This window comes from Theobroma cacao, chromosome 7 (assembly GCF_000208745.1).
Source record: "Theobroma cacao cultivar B97-61/B2 chromosome 7, Criollo_cocoa_genome_V2, whole genome shotgun sequence".
In the NCBI taxonomy this organism is placed as follows: Eukaryota; Viridiplantae; Streptophyta; class Magnoliopsida; order Malvales; family Malvaceae; genus Theobroma; species Theobroma cacao.
In genome coordinates this window covers 6043505-6061135 of record NC_030856.1, presented here as the reverse complement: position 1 = coordinate 6061135, position 17631 = coordinate 6043505, and the positions used below count along the sequence as shown (strand labels likewise).

General features: G+C 36.0%; 4 protein-coding genes across 4 annotated transcripts; 3 read left to right on the top strand and 1 right to left on the bottom strand.

The window, feature by feature from the left end:
• LOC18594110 lies at positions 1046–6142 on the top strand. The gene is made up of 6 exons (XM_018124256.1): positions 1046–1405; positions 2484–2696; positions 2930–3015; positions 3632–3797; positions 5114–5492; positions 5863–6142. Exons 2-6 carry the CDS (start codon positions 2580–2582, stop codon positions 6054–6056), a joined length of 942 nt encoding a protein of 313 aa, XP_017979745.1. The 5' UTR covers positions 1046–1405; positions 2484–2579; the 3' UTR covers positions 6057–6142.
• Positions 1185–1627, top strand: LOC108662739 (ras-related protein RABA1f-like). The gene is made up of 2 exons (XM_018124257.1): positions 1185–1405; positions 1486–1627. The coding sequence occupies exons 1-2, from the start codon at positions 1185–1187 to the stop codon at positions 1625–1627; spliced, it is 363 nt and encodes a 120-aa protein (XP_017979746.1).
• LOC18594108 (G-type lectin S-receptor-like serine/threonine-protein kinase At4g27290) lies at positions 6463–10023 on the bottom strand. The gene is made up of 7 exons (XM_018124639.1): positions 8572–10023; positions 8280–8396; positions 7875–8032; positions 7595–7805; positions 7261–7498; positions 7033–7183; positions 6463–6954 (listed from the first exon to the last, which is right to left on the bottom strand). Exons 1-7 carry the CDS (start codon positions 9848–9850, stop codon positions 6652–6654), a joined length of 2457 nt encoding a protein of 818 aa, XP_017980128.1. The 5' UTR covers positions 9851–10023; the 3' UTR covers positions 6463–6651.
• On the top strand, positions 10585–14481 carry LOC108662738. The gene is made up of 7 exons (XM_018124255.1): positions 10585–10627; positions 11121–11420; positions 12126–12295; positions 12534–12619; positions 13236–13369; positions 13611–13916; positions 14288–14481. The coding sequence occupies exons 1-7, from the start codon at positions 10585–10587 to the stop codon at positions 14479–14481; spliced, it is 1233 nt and encodes a 410-aa protein (XP_017979744.1).

Below are 17631 nucleotides of genomic sequence, written 5' to 3'. Positions count from 1 at the left end.
GAACCGCCGAGTGGAAGCGTTCATTAAGAAGTTTAACGAGGAAATGAGGTTACAGAGGCAGGAGTCTTGGAATCAGTATCAGGAGATGATTAGAAGAGGGGCAGAGTAGGAATTTTAGTAAACTCAGAGGGTTACAGTAAAATTATCTATTTTTTATTTTACTTTTACCTTTTTTTTTGAGAGGGGTAAATAGTCCCCGCCTTGTAAAAAAAGAGTGTTTTTTGTTTTTTTAGTTTAAAATTATTATTTTCCAACGGTGATGGCATTGGCAATGTGCATTTAAAATGCAGAAAAAATTTAGATCTTAAAGAGATTTGCTGATTAATATATATATCTGAAATTATTTTAAGAATAAATAACAAGTGTAGTATTATTATTGTTCTTTTTTGACTTAATATTTGAAATTTTTTTTGAATTATTTAAAAATTTTGAATATATCAAATTATTATTAATTATAATATGTTAATATATCAAATTAATACAATATGACATAAAATTACATGTCAGGTTTTGATTAATGACAATTATTTGTATCAATTGAGTTGATGGATGTGAGAGTGAAAAATATCGTATGATTATATTATCATGTTATTGTATCATATTAATATGTCATGTTATCCGAATATTTGAATCATTAATTGATATATGATTTCTTACTTAAAAAGTAAGATTCGAATCTTATTTCTCTAATTTCAAAATATATATAATATGTTAATATATCACATCAATACTATGTGACAAAAATGATAAATAACGTTTAATTATTTAACCGTTAATGATAAAAATTTATTTAATCTAAAAAAATATAAAAACTTATTCAACGTGGAAAAATTAAAATTTATTAAATTTTTTTAAATAATTTAAAAATTCTTTTAATTATTGTGCTTGCTATTTATTATTATTCTATTAAGTTGGCTGCTCCAAAAAAAATTCCAAAAACCCACATTTCCGTTAAATTGGCCCACTAATTTTATTGGGCCGGATCACCAAAATTCATTACCCGACTCGACCCAATCCTTATCCCCTCCGGAATCTAACCCCGCATTTCACTTTATTTTTGCGAATGTCGAAATCTCTCTCTCCCTCTCTAATGCCACCGATCTCTGCCATTTGATAAAAATTTCCTCGAAAAATCCAATTTTTTAAATAAATCCGATAAAAAGATTCCGACCCGGTGACCCGAAATGGCGGCATATAGAGCGGATGACGACTATGATTATTTGTTCAAGGTGGTGCTGATCGGGGATTCGGGTGTGGGGAAATCGAACTTGTTGTCGAGATTTACGAGGAACGAGTTTAGCCTTGAATCCAAATCCACAATCGGAGTCGAATTCGCCACCCGAAGCATTCGGGTCGACGATAAGATCGTTAAGGCCCAGATTTGGGACACCGCTGGACAAGAAAGGTACATTTTTTAAACTCACTTTCTTGTTTTAAATGTTCACTCTTATTTCTCATTTGTTTTGTTTTGTTCTTTTTTTTTAGTTTTAAGGGGTTTTGTAATTTTGAGAGATTTGAGGAAAAGGAGGTGTATCTTGGATTGGTGTATTGGTTTGGTGAAATGGGTACTTGGAATCTTGGTTTTTTCTTTTTAGGTTGTTTGGTTGCTGGGATAATGTGGGAATGAGTTGCGATCAGATTTTTTTTTTCTTTTTAATGTTAAAGCATGTGGACTTGGATTTTGGTTATTTGGCGAAAAGAAAGCGTTTTTTTGGATTGGTCCGTTGTTTTAAGAATACGTGAAAGACAATTTTCTTGATTAGCATGTTGCAAATTCGATTTGGTTTAGAAATTAGCATGTGTCATGTTTATGAATAGATTATATATAAAATCAACAGTTGGTTTACTCATGGATGAGCCATACAGAAAACGTAGTGTGTCTAATTTATTTAATGTCTGTTCCATTAATGAAAACATAGAGTGCACCTACTACTCTTAAAAGTCCAAGTTGAATCATTGAGCCGTATCTGTTAGCATCTCTAGAATATCCCTTGTAGATTCTATCACTTGTCTGTCTAATCTATGAAACATTGTATTATTTGTTGTTGGGTTAAGAAGAATTTGTCTGTTATTTTCAGCTTTGATTGTTGTATTAATTCTACTAAGGTAACCTTGTTTTAGTCTTCAAGTACTATTATATGATATTTTGAAATTTAGGACATTGTTGTAGTTTTTGTTTCAGTTCTGATGAATGTCCTATTATTTGTAAATTTTGATGCTTGAACTTATGTGAAAAGCATCTTTACATGCCTTTAGAAGTCATGTCTTCTGTTCTGTCTTCAACTCTGCTTGCCATGCATGAGGCAGGAAAACTGTTGTGTGCACAATAGAACTTTCTCGTTGCACAGATAATTTTCTCAGTGATGTTTCTCTGGGTAAAAGATACCAGAGTGAGCTTTCACAATGTCATATATTTTATTAATTGTATTAATGTGTTCTATAAGCTTTTTGAGAGTTGATTTCTTGTCATATTCCTTACGAAGATACCGAGCAATTACAAGTGCGTACTACCGAGGAGCTGTTGGTGCATTGCTCGTCTATGATGTTACTCAACATGTCACATTTGAGAATGTTGAGAGATGGTTGAAGGAGCTACGAGATCACACGGACTCCAATATTGTCATTATGCTTGTTGGCAACAAGGCAGACCTGCGACACTTTTAGTTATGTCAGCAGCATTACTTCCTTTAGTGCAGGTATAATTATGTTTCCCTTACAATTTTTTTTTTTGTATTTTGAACATCTTAAATGGTAAGCTGGAGCATCTTTTAATATTCTTATAGAGATTTAGATATACATTAGTCAAAACACAAAAAGGGATCTATATGTATATAATAGTATGGTACAGAATTTAATTACTTTTAAAGTTATTCTTTCTTACTGATTCAAACACTATTTTTTTTTTCTCTTTTGGTCTGTTTTATGCCAGTTGTTGCTGATTGGAGGTCAAGTGAATGAGGCCCTAAGTGAAGTCGAAACGTTCTGTAACAATTCAAGAGTGCCCTTTCCATTTAGGTATCAACCTACCAAATAATTTTGTTCCCCCCTCCCTTTTTTTCCATGATTGCTAAGAAGTGAATTCATATTGGAAAATATAATCCCAAAGGTACTTTATTTCATTTTGGCTTAACTCAGATAACTTGAGAATAACAGAAAAAGGAATATGAAGATAAGTGCTAGAGGACTCAACTAATGATTACAACTCTGGTATTTCTTGTGGCAGTTATGTCTGGCGATAATCTTTTGGGGAAAATATTATATCTGAATGTGTTAGTACTAGTTGTTCCAAGGGACATTATGGTACTGTTGCCTTTGCAGAGATTTTTGTGATAAGGCAGATAGTTTTTGTTGACATTACTTTCCTTTTTCTTCTGTCTTGACAAATATATCTTGTGCAGAAATCTCCCTTGGGTGTATCCGAGGCTAAAGCTCCCTCTTCGCTCAGAAGTTTTCCTTTAGTAGAATTGGCTTGATATTTTAATTATTTTCTACTCTCTCCCATGGAATCTTTACTTTCAGGAGCACTTTAAAAATATTATGGAGAAGATTTAATTATTCTTGCAGTATGCTAATATTTCCAGTTGGTCCATTTGTTGCCTTTACAAAACATTGATGTGTTGATCTTTTGCAGATTAAGGGCCAGTGTTTTAGAGTGTTTTTATTCTAATGATTCTGTCATGCTCTCTACATGTTTTGAGAAGACTTTGAAGAAGGATCCAACATGCTGCCACTCATTGGCAAGGCTTGTCAGCATGCATCAAAATGGTATATTATCAATTATCTTGCCAGATAGACCAGTACCCACTTCATTTGACAGTTGTTTCAATGCAGTGATTCCATCACCTAGTTGTGACACATAGTCACCACCGAGGTCCCCTCCCTCTTTTTGTCTGCTTTTGCAATATTTGAACTTGGGTTTTGACAATCTCTCTCTCTCTCTCTCTCTCTTAATCATAGAAGTTTTTGCATATATAACTGTGATTTTTTTTTTTTTTGCTCAATCAGGGAATATATTCAATTAATCATCTCAAAAGGGAGAACCTGGAAGAATCCAAGAAATACAAAAGGACCAGAGTTTGTCCGTTTGAACAGAACATAAGACACCTTGACATCATGTACAAATGCAAACTAGCAGTACAGACCTTGACAATCCGACCTAAAGACACAAATTGAAGGATAGCAGCTCCAAACAATCAGTTCAGATAACCCATGATGTTAAAAATCAGAACAATAATCATGAACACAAACACAGTTCAACCTAAAACCTCTATGACATTAAGTGAGGAAGAAGGAAAAAACAAAAAATCCAAACCAGCTTCATGTGAGGAGAAGGACAAGCCATAAAAACAGCAGAAGAAAACAGAGACAAACTACCAACAGGCAGAGAACATAGACTTTTTATCAACTCCATATTTTGCAAGAGAATCAGCAAAGGAGTTTCCTTCTCTAAGAGTGTGCTGGAAAGAAACTTCTTTGAGCTGCAAAATAAGAGAATCCATTTATCCCAAGGTCTCTTGCTGGGATGGAGAATCCAGGAAAGGGCAATTTTAGAATCAGACTCAATGAGAAGCTTGTTTGTGGTTGCATAAGGGGAAAAAGAAAAGAGGTGGAGAGCATGCTTGATTGCCTTGATTTCGGCAAAATTAGAATCCCAAACTCCAAGAGGACCAAAGAACACCCCAACAAGAAATCCCTCTGAGTTTCGAAGAGCCCCTCCACATCCTGCAGGCCTTGGTTTTCCTCTGGTGGAGCCGTCAACATTAAATTTCAAAGTCTCCTCTGGCGGAGGGCACCAATGAATGTTAAGGCGACTGTGGAGAGGGGTGCGAAGAACCCCTACTTCCCATGGTTCAGTCCACCATCCAATTTCATCCACCGATTCCATACCGTCACATGCCCGTAACCAGAAGGCAGATCTCATACGAATAAGGAAGAAAATTTCCTTACTATCCCAAACTTTTCTGATAAATACAGATTCATTCCTAGCCAACCAAAGAGACCATAAAGTTGCCCCACACACAACCATCCAATGTTTCAAGGCAGAGTTCCAATGATAGCATTGCGACCAGCTTTGAATGTGTGAGGCTAGGGACCAAGGGACAGCCCATGAGAGATTCCACCATTGGAGAATATGGCACCAAACAGTCCAATTAAAGGAATAACTGTGATTTTGATATTCTTTTCAAGGGACTTTAGTCTGGAATCCCTTGTGGAGATGTTTGCTTTGCTTTTGGAAGCTACCAATCCAGAGTCCAATACATGGAGGGAGTTGGCTTCATGCTTCCTCAAACTATATCAACATGAAGAGGATCGATTGTCAGTATGTCTCAATGGGAATGAAGGTGAACAAATTCCAAAGCTCTCTGTTAACTACAATAAGATGCCAAAATTTTTTACTGAGGGAAAATCAAGAAAAGTTTGGAGGTTACGCTGCAAATGCTGGTTAAAACGTCACTCTGCCAAGAAGATGCTTGCATCAGAAATTGCTTCAGGTTTGTTACTGTTTCCTATTACGGAACTTTCTAATCCTTTCCCTCTGCATCGTTTTACTTAATTCCTCTACTATCTATCTCAGGTCTCATAGGAGTTAGACCCCCATGTTGGTTGAGCCTGCTTATATTATAGTTTATTGTCCTTTTGATTGCTAACATTTGCATGATTTTTTGGCTTGCTAGTTTTGAAGAATGGTTATTTAACCTGAATAAATTTATTGTTCCAATCATCATCAAGCATCACCTAGTCATCTGCTATGTTGCATCTTTCGTATTTTAGGACACATCTAGTGAACTACTCCACATGCTTCATGATCTTTTTCTTGGCGAGATTGGTTAAATAAATTTCCGTTCTCCTTGTTTGGAACAGGGTTCTCGGAGCTTTTAACTTACAAAGCAGCTTGCGCATCCCATTTGTATGGTCAGGAGTTCGACTACGTTGTAAAGGTTTATTCTCATTTAGCGGAACAAAATGATAGGGAACTACTAAAATTCCTAAAAAGGCACATTGAGAATTCTATCAGATTAAATGTGAATATCCAAGAGAAATTAAATAAGATATAGTTTTCATGCAAGCATATCTTTCTTTCTGTTGTTCTTTATATCATTATTCATCTTTAATTTTATGGATGAGGCAATTGAATCTCTCATTTTTGGCTAAAACACATCATATCTCTATGCTTTAGATCAACACAATACAATTGGAAGATAATAATTATGATAACATAAATGTAAAGCAATAAATAGTTTTCTACCTAGAAATTTTGGTGACATTTATCACTAAGCGTAAAACAATGCAAGATTATTTTATTAAGCTAACAGAAACTGTTAAATCTTGTTATCTTTATTAGACTAATGTCAGCGGCAGGGTAGATTGTAAGATGTTCTCATAATTAGCCCTGTAGCCTATGTTTTGTAATGTTTGTCCTAATTGAATTCTCAGATAAGAAGCTAATATTCTGAGACACTATATTCAAAATATAGAAATTTTCTTCAGGAATCTTTTTACAAGATCTGTCTTCTGAATTTAACATGAGAAACAGAACAACCAATCCTTACATATCGCACACATGGATGTAGAAATGCAATGTACAAATTCCATGATGAGCAAACATTTGCTAAGACAATGACAAAGTAAGACATATAGCTAAATATTTCTCTATCGACCATCCAAAATTGAGATAGTAACATCATTATTTGACAATTTAATATTGCTTGAAGAAGAATCTGTTTCTAGTGACTTATTGTCCATCAGGAAACTGGGTTCCTTGGGTTCTACCAGGGTAGTCTCACTACCCAGCATAAGAACCACAGATGACATGCTAGGTCTATCATCAGGATGTTGTTGCACACATAAGAGAGCAATGTGGATGCACCTCACCACTTCCGACAGAGAGCATGGCTCTTGGAAAAACGAATCAATCAGTTCTAATGGCTTTTCTTTCTTCCACAGTGCCCAAGCCTAAGACAAAATTATAAGCTGTTGGTCATTCTCCTTCTCAAAGTACATCAACATTTAACAAGTAAGTTTCATGCTTACATGTCCAATCAGGTTGAGGTCATGGCTTGGATTGTAAAACCCTTTATTTTTCTTGCCACTTATAATCTCCAGCACCACTATCCCGAAGCTGAAAACGTCTGATTTTATTGAGAATTGCCCAGCGATAGCGTATTCTGGTGCCATATAACCACTGTAGAAAATCAGCAGAAGAAAGCAACATTAGTGATGATTACAGTTAAATTCATGAATGTGTTGTTAACCACTTACTAAGTTCCAACCACTCTATTTGTATTCCCCTCTGTCTGGTCTCCTCCAAAAGTTTTAGCCAAGCCGAAGTCTGAAATTTTTGGATTCATCTCACTATCAAGAAGAATATTACTAGTTTTAAGATCTCTGTGTATGATCCTCAATCTGGAATCTTGATGGAGATAGACAAGCCCCCGAGCAACTCCATTGATAATATGAAAACGCTTTGGCCAGTCTAGTAGCTCATGCCTTGCTCTGTCTGACATGCATGTATTATATTGAAATTCAGTCTCCATTTGTTATATATATGCACTAGCCTACATAAATTTTTCAGGTTTTTTGAGGGATCCATTACCGAAAATGAAGAAATTCAGACTTTTGTTCGGCATAAATTCATACACCAGCATTTTCTCCTCCCCTTGGATGCAGCATCCAAGAAGCTTTACAAGATTCCGATGTTGAAGTTTGGCGATCAGTGCTACTTCATTTTTGAACTCATCTGATCCTTGTCTTGAGCGGATTGAGAGCCTCTTCACAGCAATTTGTTGTCCATCTTCCATAGTACCCTGAAAATAATGTACTATATAAGAATGTTTTCGTCTAACATTCATTTAAGCAGAACAGTGCAAATTTACCTTGTAAACAGGCCCAAAACCACCTTCTCCCAGCTTGTTGTCAGATGAGAAGCCATTGGTGGCTTTAGCTAACACAGCTAGGTCGAATAATTCAAGTTCTCTATCTTCCTTTTGCCCTGCATTGCTCCTGTTATTTACACCATGATTTTCATTTTCCCCTGAAACAGTTGCCAAACGTGCTAACATTAGCCATAGAATGTTGGGTTATGACTACTTTGTTGGTTTTGGTCCAACATATTTCTGAAGAAAACCACAAAATTCCTCTCACAGCCATCAAATGATTGTGTTTGAGTTCTTTTGGATCTTTTCTCAAAAGAATCAGGGGAAGTTTCTAGCACTCTTTACATTTCTGAAGTTTCTCTAAAGCATTGTTGAAATAAGATTTCTGAAGGCAGATGGCTTTACCTTGCATTCTTGTACGGCTTCTGTGAAAGTAATAGCTGACTAAAAGCACACCAACAACTAAGAAAATGACGGTTGGAGGTATGACAGCTAGCTTCATTTTAATCTCACCTTTTGGCTCTTCATGGACGAGGACAATTCAATAAATCCAACAATGAAATAGAAAGAAGTTAGTTAAATTAGAGCTGAGAATTGATGCACAAATGCGGCAGCGTTAACTGGTTTAATATTTGGGAATATAACTTCAAGGAAATACTTGATAGTTATCACAATCAAAAGTAATTAGCTCATGTACCTGCTTCAGAAGTAGACATTCGAATGTATAGTTCTTGCCCACCATCTTGAAACTGTTTGATATCAATCAGATCTCCAAACCAAATGGCACAACCACTTCCTTGTCCTCTTATATCTGTGTTTGTGTAGGCCATACAAGAACAGTTCTGTAAACATTTAGCCCTGCATTCTTTGAGACCTATGCTTTTGTCTACCCAAGAATGTTCTGTATCTGGCAGTTTCAATCGACCAAATTTGATAAATGCATCTCCCTTCTGGCAGTCTAATGGCTTATTGCGCACACATCCTTGAAGCCAGTTGGAGTCCCAATACCGTGAAGCTTTAGGCTTGAATCCTTTCAAACATTGACAAGGTAGCGGTTCAGTTCTGTCACAAACCCCATATACACCACAGAGTCCAAAGTTGTCACAGACATCCGCCGGTGGATAAGTAGAAAGCATCCAACTTCTACTTCCTTCAATCCAAGAGTAGCCCTGGCCCTGATAGATGGTTTGGTTCAAAACATACCTCATGATAGCTGATTGATTGCCGAGGTAAAATGTGGAGTACACCTCGTCATTATTCCATACAAATTGGAACTGAAAACCAGGACTAGGCTTTAACAAGGGTGTACCACTGTATCCGAGGCCATTCCAGGGGCCTGTCCGAATGTATTTCTTTGTACCCTTCCATGAAACAACATCAGGGTACTTATATAGCTCGACGCCAACAGTGAAGTCTCCAGGAGATGGATCATCAGAGCTCTTCCATGCTGTCAAACGGCGATCAAGACCAGTTCTCAAGTCCCATCCCAACTTCATCCCTGGTAGAATAGTATCAGTTGGATAGTCAAAGCTTTGCCACGAAAGAGTTCTTTCTGAATTACCATTACCACTTTCATCTCTTATGACAAGATTTCCAGAATCCAAGAGCTGTACTATTGGCTTTCGAGCTATCTTTGTTGAGTTTGTGGACCAAACAACACCGTTGCTTCGACTGAACAGCATAAGATTGCCTTTGCTGTTGAACAACAGCATACCATATGAGTCATTGATTGGGTTGCGCCGGTTTGCAACCCAAACAACAGTTCGGACAGGGATTTTCTTGTACCATATTCCCAAGTAACGATTCATGGAGCTTCCAGGTCTGAAGAAACCCAGTTCAAAGGTTCCATCTCTGGAAACCAAGGTCCTGCCATCACTTAAAGACTCTGAGGAGGTAAAGCTATCGATTCCAACAGAGAATCTGGTGAAGAAACTGAGCAACGTAATTTTGATCGAAATGAAAGATAAAATGTCCATCGCTTCCCAAGCTTTCACAACTCACTGCTAGAGCTTTTCACATTGAAGCATTATAAAAGAAAAGAATCTCAAAGCTCATAACAGTTCACTTGCATGGAGGTGCATGCAAGTAGGGTGTGAGCAAAATTGTACTGGATCAAGAGAATTGATTCAAATGTGATTTAAATAAAACTATTCGGTCTAATTAGTTCATTAAATTTATTAATTTAAAAAGTTTGATCCAATTTATTTATTTGATTGATTATTAATTTTAAAATTTTTAAACTGAATCGATAAAAACATCAAATTAATTATATATATATATATTAATATATTATAATATTATATATATTATTTTTAAATTAATATAAAATTTATATTTATATTATTAATTTTTATTTTATATTTTATAATTATTTTTTAATTTTTTAATTTTCAATTCGATATTTGACTAATTCGATTTTTTTTTTAGATTGGATCAATTCTCATCTATTTTTTAAAAATATTTAATTCATTTAATTATTAATTATAACAAACTGAATCAATTGAATCCACTGATTGTTGACCCCTACTTGCAAGTTGGGGAGACCGCGCTGCCAGTCTTTTCTACTCTTCTTGTAGCTGACCAATCTGGAGCTTCTTCGAAGTAATGAGCTGAAATATATGGATACCAGTACTTGAAGTTTGAGTTTGCGAGGTTTGACTACAGAATTTATTCTGGAACAGGAAAAACATTTTGTTCGTCACATAGTTAAATGCAGTTGGCCAGGGACCGTTGGCAGCTAGAACTAATTAAAGGTAGTCAACGAACACGACCCAGGCCAGGAAATACACTCCCAGGACTTTCATCTTTCAAAGTGTCTTCTCAGTTCTTGACATTCTATCTTATGGCTAGCCAAAGCTGAAAGCCTGTATCATATTGGTTGAGTAGATATGCCTGTACCTTTCCATTTATCAATACAACCATGATGATAGAATAAAAAACCCTGTTTATCGATCACGTGCAGGTGAAAAATGCATGAAATTATAACGTATTTTATTATATTCATCATTATTAATTATAATTTAATACTATATTATGAGCTTTATGAGCTTTTTTGAGTTTGAGTGACTTTTATGAGCTTTCTCCCTCTCAGCTTGATGAAAGAACGTCACCCTAGTAGTCACTCAATGCCAAATTTGGTCACGGGCTTGACATTCTGTCAGCTTTGGTATTCTGATCTCACCGACAAGGATAAGCTGAGAGATTCAAACCAGGATTACACCCCTCAGCTGCAATCAGACTCTTGAGGATCAAAATTCAGCAACCAAATTGTTAACTCTGAGGGAAATAATGCGGCTTATACTCATGATGCTGTTACTTCTCAATATGATTCAGAGACATCTGTCATGAATGATAAAAGAATAACTCCGGTGGCTAATAGCAAGCTACACAGTGAAGTTCCTGTGCAGAATGATGTTAATTTGCCACTTGCAAATCTCCAAGAAGAGGTTCAGCCACTGGCCTCCTACCAGAACTCCTCTGAAAATGAAGCTGGTTTATACGATGATAGTGGCTACACATGTGATCCTTCAGTTTTCTCTGCCCTTGGTGAGCTCCGAATGCCCTATATGTTTTTTTATCTGTCATGATAATACCAAGTTTTACTTTTGGTATTCTTCTTTTGACTTTGGAGTGATATATTGAGCATGATGTTGCCTATGCATGCACATCCAAGGTATATTTTGGATAATTAAAAGTCTTCAGTGCTGCTTAGCAGATTATTATTTCCGTTTTTCTTTGTGTTAGTACGTGAGAACTCATTCAATTGTTGACTAAATGGGAAATATGCTAGAGATCCAGAAATAAAGGGGAAAAATTGGAAAGAAAGACTTGATGCTAGGACTCAAACAAATAAAGATCCAGTAAATACCAATATCAGATACACAGATATGCATCAAAGATAGTAAAATGTTCTTTTGCTTAAGTATAGGAGATAACCTTCTTATCTTCCTCATCCCTTCTGTTGTCATACTTTATATGTTACTCTGTTGTATATTCATCCTACCTGGTGGAAGTATGCTTAAAATTCTTAAATAGACACCCTGAATTTATTTGTATATATGTCGAATGTCAAGTGGCTTAATTACTTGACCGGATGAAGAATATCTTTGCATGAATAATGGTTTGGATGCATTGTTATGATTTTCTACAATGGTATCTGTTAGAGGCTTTTTGGCTTTGATAATTATTAATTGTTTCATGATCATATCTAAGCCTACGGACTACTGAAATTTGTCATCTTTCTTATTTCAGAGAGTCTAGAGTCATGGTTGATGCCATTAAAGTTGCCACATTCTAGAGAGAACTTTGTTTATTTGCATAGGCAAATACTTAATAATCATTATAATGATGCTGTGAAGTGCCTACAGCTTGCACTTCACTCTACACCCCATTTGTTAGCAGCATTACATCCTTTAGTGCAGGTATAATTATGTTTCCCTTACAATTTTTCTTTTTTTTGTATTTTGAACATCTTAAATGCTAAGCTGGAGCATCTTTTAATATTCTTATAGAGATTTAGATATACATTAGTCAAAACACAAAAAAGGGATCTATATCTATATAATAGTATGATACAGAATTTATTTACTTTTAAATGTTATTCTTTCTTACTGATTCAAACATTATTTTTTTTTCCTCTTTTTGTCTGTTTTATGCCAGTTGTTGCTGATTGGAGGTCAAGTGAATGAGGCCCTAAGTGAAGTCGAAAAGTTCTGTAACAATTCAAGAGTGCCCTTTCCATTTAGGTATCGACCTACCAAATAATTTTGTTCCCCCTTCCCTTTTTTTCCATGGTTGCCAAGAAGTGAATTCATATTGGAAAATATAATCCCAAAGGTACTTTATTTCATTTTGGCTTAACTCAGACAACTTGAGAATAACAGAAAAAGGAATATGAAGATAAGTGCTAGAGGACTCAACTAATGATTACAACTCTGGTATTTCTTGTGGCAGTTATGTCTGGTGATAATCTTTTGGGGAAAATATTATATCTGACTGTGTTAGTACTAGTTGTTCCAAGGGACATTATGGTACTGTTGCCTTTGCAGAGATTTTTGTGATAAGGCATGTAGTTTTTGTTGACGTTACTTTCCCTTTTCTTCTGTCTTGACAAATATATCTTGTGCAGAAATCTCCCTTGGATGTATCCGAGGCTAAAGCTCCCTCTTTGCTTAGAAGTTTTCCTTTGGTAGAATGGGCTTGATATTTTAATTATTTTCTACTCTCTCCCATGGAATCTTTACTTTCAGGAGCACTTTCTAAATATTATGGAGAAGATTTGATTATTCTTGCAGTATGCTAATTTTTTCAGCTGGTCCTCTTGTTGCCTTTACAAAACACTGATGTGTTGATCCTTTGCAGATTAAGGGCCAGTGTTTTAGAGTGTTCTTATTCTAATGATTCTGTCATGCTCTCTACATGTTTTGCGGAGACTTTGAAGAAGGATCCAACATGCTGCCACTCATTGGCAAGACTTGTCAGCATGCATCAAAATGGTATATTATCAATTACCTTGCATAGATAGACCAGTACTCACTTCATTTTACAGTTATTTCAATGCAGTGATTCTATCACCTAGTTGTGACACATAGCCACCACCGAGGTCCCCTCCCTCTTTTTGTCTGCTTTTGCAATATTTGAACTTGGCTTTTGACAATCTCTCTCTCGTTCTCTCTCTTTCTCTCTTAATCATAGAAGTTTTTGCATATACAACTGTGATTTTGATATTCTTTTCAGGGGACTATAGTCTGGAATCCCTTGTGGAGATGATTGCTTTGCATTTGGAAGCTACCAATCCGGAGTCCAATACATGGAGGGAGTTTACTTCATGCTTCCTCAAACTATATCAGCATGAAGAGGATCGATTGTCAGTATGTCTCAATGGGAATGAAGATGAACAAATTCCAAAGCTCTCTGTTAACTACAATAAGATGCCAAAATTTTTTACTGAGAGAAAATCAAGAAAAGTTTGGAGGTCACGCTGCAAATGCTGGTTAAAACGTCACTTTGCCGAGGAGATGCTTGCATCAGAAATTGCTTCAGGTTTGTTACTGTTTCCTATTACGGAACTGTCTAACCCTTTCCCTCTGCACCGTTTTACTTAACTCCTTTACTATCTATCTCAGTTCTCACAGGAGTTAGACCCCCATGTTGGCTGAGCCTGCTTATATTATAGTTTATTGTCCTTTTGATTGCTAACATTTGCATGATTCTTTGTGCTTGCTAGTTTTGAAGAATGGTTATTTAACCTGAATAAATTTATTGTTTCAATCATCATCAAGCATCACCTAGTCATCTGCTATGTTGCATCTTTCGTATTTTAGCACACATCTGGCGAACTACTCCACATGCTTCATGATCCTTTTCTTGGCGAGATTGGTTAAATAAATTTTTGTTCTCCTTGTTTGGAACAGGGTTCTCGGAGCTTTTAACTTACAAAGCAGCTTGCGCATCCCATTTGTATGGTCAAAAGTTCGACTACGTTGTAAAGGTTTATTCTCATTTAGAGGAACAAAATGATAGGGAACTACTAAAATTCCTAAAAAGGCACATTGAGAATTCTATCAGATTAAATGCGAATATTCAAGAGAAATTAAATAAGATATAGTTTCATGCAAGCATATCTTTCTTTCTGTTGTTCTTTATATCATTATTCATCTTTAATTTTATGGATGAGGCAATTGAATCTCTCATTTTTGGCTAAAACACATCATATCTCTATGTTTTAAATCAACACAATACAATTGGAAGATAATAATTATGATAACATAAATGTAAAGCAATAAACAGTTTTCTACCCAGTAATTTTGGTGACATTTATCGCTAAGGGTAAAACAATGCAAGATTATTTTATTAAGCTAACAGAAACTGTTAAACCTTTTTCCCTTTATTAGACTAATGCCAGCGGCAGAGTAGATTGTAAGATGTTCTCATAATTAGCCTTGTGGTCTATGTTTTGCAATGTTTGTCCTAATTGAATTCTCAGATAAGAAACCAATATTCGGAGACAAACTACATTCAAAATACAGAAATTTTCTTCAGGAATCTTTCTACAAGATCTGTCTTCTGAATTTAACGTGAGAAACAGAACTACCAATCCTTACATATCGCACACATGGATGTAAAAATGTAATGTACAAACTGCATGATGAGCAAACATTTGCTAAGACAATGACAGAGTAAGACCTATAGCTAAATATTTCTCTATCGACCATCCAAAATTGAGATAGTAACATCATTATTTGACAATTTAATATTGCTTGAAGAAGAATCTGTTTCTAGTGACTTATCGTCCATCAGGAAACTGGGTTCCTTGGGTTCTACCAGGGCAGTCTCACTACCCAGCATAAGAACCACGGATGACATGCTGGGTCGATCATCAGGACGTTGTTGCACACATAAGAGAGCAATGTGGATGCACCTCACCACTTCCGACAGAGAGTATGACTCTTGTAAAAACGAATCAATCAGTTCTAATGGCTTTTCTTTCTTCCACAGTGCCCAAGCCTAAGACAAAATTATAAGCTGTTGGTCATTCTCCTTCTAANTGGTAAGCTGGAGCATCTTTTAATATTCTTATAGAGATTTAGGTATACATTAGTCAAAACACAAAAAGGGATCTATATCTGTATGTAAAATTTCTGATGAATTTTTAGCTGGAGAACAGAGGAGCTAAAATGATTTTGGGAACAAAGACGAAATTGAAAAACCCAATGGTGGGAGAGAAGAACCCTACAGCCATTTTCATTTTCAAGAATATCTATATGGGTAGTAACAGACTAAGCCAATAAAATTGGGGAATAAAATGAAAAACATGAAAAACCAGCTAAGCACAAGAATCGAGACTTGGATTTTTGTGCATTGCAACAACCTTCAACAGATAAGAGGAAAAATGAACAACCAGCAAAAATAAAACATGGCTTTTAGCCTTACAAACAGCCAAAAACGACACCAGTAAAAACGTTTTCAGCAGACCCATAACTAAGACTCAAAACGATACTATTTGAAGAGTTTTATTAAACACTAACTCAATAGCTAAAGTAATACTTTTTCTAGATTCTTCCTTCCTTCAACATATAGTTGACTTAGTGCTCAATTTCATCTTCTTCTGCAGCACCATCTAGAATCACTAGTTTCTCAACACACCTCCTTGATTCCAGATGAACAAACTCCAAGTTTGTCTCTTAAAAACTTGAACTGATCAGTACTCAATCCCTTAGTGAAAATATCTACCAACTGCTCCTTTGTAGGACAATATTCTACCGCTACTTCACCATTTTTGACAGCTTCTCTAATGGCATGAAACTTGATCCTTATGTGCTTAGTTCTGCCATGATCAACTGGGTTTTTAGCCATTGAGATTGCAGACTTACTGTCTATCCAAAGAGTTGTTTGTAGTTCACAGCTAAACATTAAATCTTGAAGAATCTTCCTCAGCCAAATAGTCTGGTTTGCAGCTGAGGCTGCTGCAACATACTTTGTTTCAGCAGAAGACTGTGCCACTATATCTTGTTTCTTGGAGTTTTAAGAAAAAACAGCACTGCCAAGAGAGAAACAGTACCCAGAAATCCTTTTTGAGTCCTCCAAACTTCCACCCCAATCACTGTCACAAAAGCCTTGAAGCTTCTGATTTCCATTCTTAAAGAATTTCAAGCCAAAACGTAAGGTTCCTTTCACATACCTGATAATTCTTTTAACAGCACACAAATGAACTTCAGAGGGCTTGTGCATGAACCTAGAAAGCAAGCTGGTAGCATACATGATATCTGGCCTTGTGGAAGATAAATACAATAAGCTCCCTATCAACCTTCTATAATAAGTTTCATTATTTTCAGCTCCACCATCATCCTTGCACAGTTTAGTACCAACAGCCAAAGGGGTTGCTACTGCTTTACATTTTTCCATTTTAAACCTTTTCAACAAATCAGAGGCATATTTCCTCTGATGCAGTAGAATGAAATCAGAGCCTTGATCAATCTCCATACCAAGAAAGTAAGACATCCTTCCCAAATCACTCATTTCAAATTCAGTTTGCATTTTGGCCTTAAAATCATCCACAAACTTACCACTAGGACTTGTGATAAGCATATCATCCACATAAAGAGAAATAATAAGTTGAATCTTATTACCTGTTCCCTTCACATACAGTGTATGCTCACTGCTGCTTCTGGTAAACTCCAGGCTTTGTAAGTAGGCATCCATTCTCTCATACCATGCCCTTGGAGCCTGTTTGAGTCCATAAAGGGCTTTGACCAATTTGCAGACTTTGTTCTCCATGCCAGGTTAAACATAGCCTTCAAACTGCTCAACAAAGATCTCTTCTCCAGTAGTACCATTCAAAAATGCTGACTTGATGTCTAGGTGCTAGATTAACCACCCTTCATTTGTAGCAAGTGCAACTAGTAGCCTTATAGTATCATGTCTGGCTACTAGTGCAAAGGTTTCAAAGAAATCAACTCCATGGACTTGTGAGAAGCCTTTAACTATTAATTTGGCTTTGTGCTTGTTAATTGTACCATCAGAGTTTAGCTTAGTCCTATAAACCCACTTAACACCAATAACCTTCTAGTTCTCTAATCTGTCAACCAAAACCCAGGTGTTATTCTTCTTGATCATCGCCATATCAACATCCATTGCTTGCTTCCAGTTCACATCTACAACAGCTTCCATAAAAGAGCTTGGCTCAGTGATGGCTACATGACATCTGTTATATATGTCTTGAAGTGATCTTGTTCCTCTGACAGAAACCTCATCAATG

What these genes read in the sequence shown, in the direction of transcription:
- LOC108662739 (XM_018124257.1), top strand. Translation starts at nt 1,185, where the DNA reads ATGGCGGCATATAGAGCGGATGACGACTATGATTATTTGTTCAAGGTG. An exon ending in GACACCGCTGGACAAGAAAG is followed by an intron (nt 1,406 to 1,485) that starts GTACATTTTTTA and finishes CTTTTTTTTTAG; the next exon opens with TTTTAAGGGGTTTTGTAATT.
- LOC18594110 (XM_018124256.1), top strand. Translation starts at nt 2,580, where the DNA reads ATGGTTGAAGGAGCTACGAGATCACACGGACTCCAATATTGTCATTAT. An exon ending in TTATCTTGCCAGATAGACCA is followed by an intron (nt 3,798 to 5,113) that starts GTACCCACTTCA and finishes AGCCCATGAGAG; the next exon opens with ATTCCACCATTGGAGAATAT. An exon ending in TGCATCAGAAATTGCTTCAG is followed by an intron (nt 5,493 to 5,862) that starts GTTTGTTACTGT and finishes TGTTTGGAACAG; the next exon opens with GGTTCTCGGAGCTTTTAACT.
- LOC18594108 (XM_018124639.1), bottom strand. Translation starts at nt 9,850, where the DNA reads ATGGACATTTTATCTTTCATTTCGATCAAAATTACGTTGCTCAGTTTC. An exon ending in AATAGAGTGGTTGGAACTTA is followed by an intron (nt 7,184 to 7,260) that starts GTAAGTGGTTAA and finishes GATTTTCTACAG; the next exon opens with TGGTTATATGGCACCAGAAT. An exon ending in ACCTCAACCTGATTGGACAT is followed by an intron (nt 6,955 to 7,032) that starts GTAAGCATGAAA and finishes ATTTTGTCTTAG; the next exon opens with GCTTGGGCACTGTGGAAGAA.
- LOC108662738 (XM_018124255.1), top strand. Translation starts at nt 10,585, where the DNA reads ATGCAGTTGGCCAGGGACCGTTGGCAGCTAGAACTAATTAAAG. An exon ending in GCAGCTAGAACTAATTAAAG is followed by an intron (nt 10,628 to 11,120) that starts GTAGTCAACGAA and finishes CAGACTCTTGAG; the next exon opens with GATCAAAATTCAGCAACCAA. An exon ending in TGCATCAGAAATTGCTTCAG is followed by an intron (nt 13,917 to 14,287) that starts GTTTGTTACTGT and finishes TGTTTGGAACAG; the next exon opens with GGTTCTCGGAGCTTTTAACT.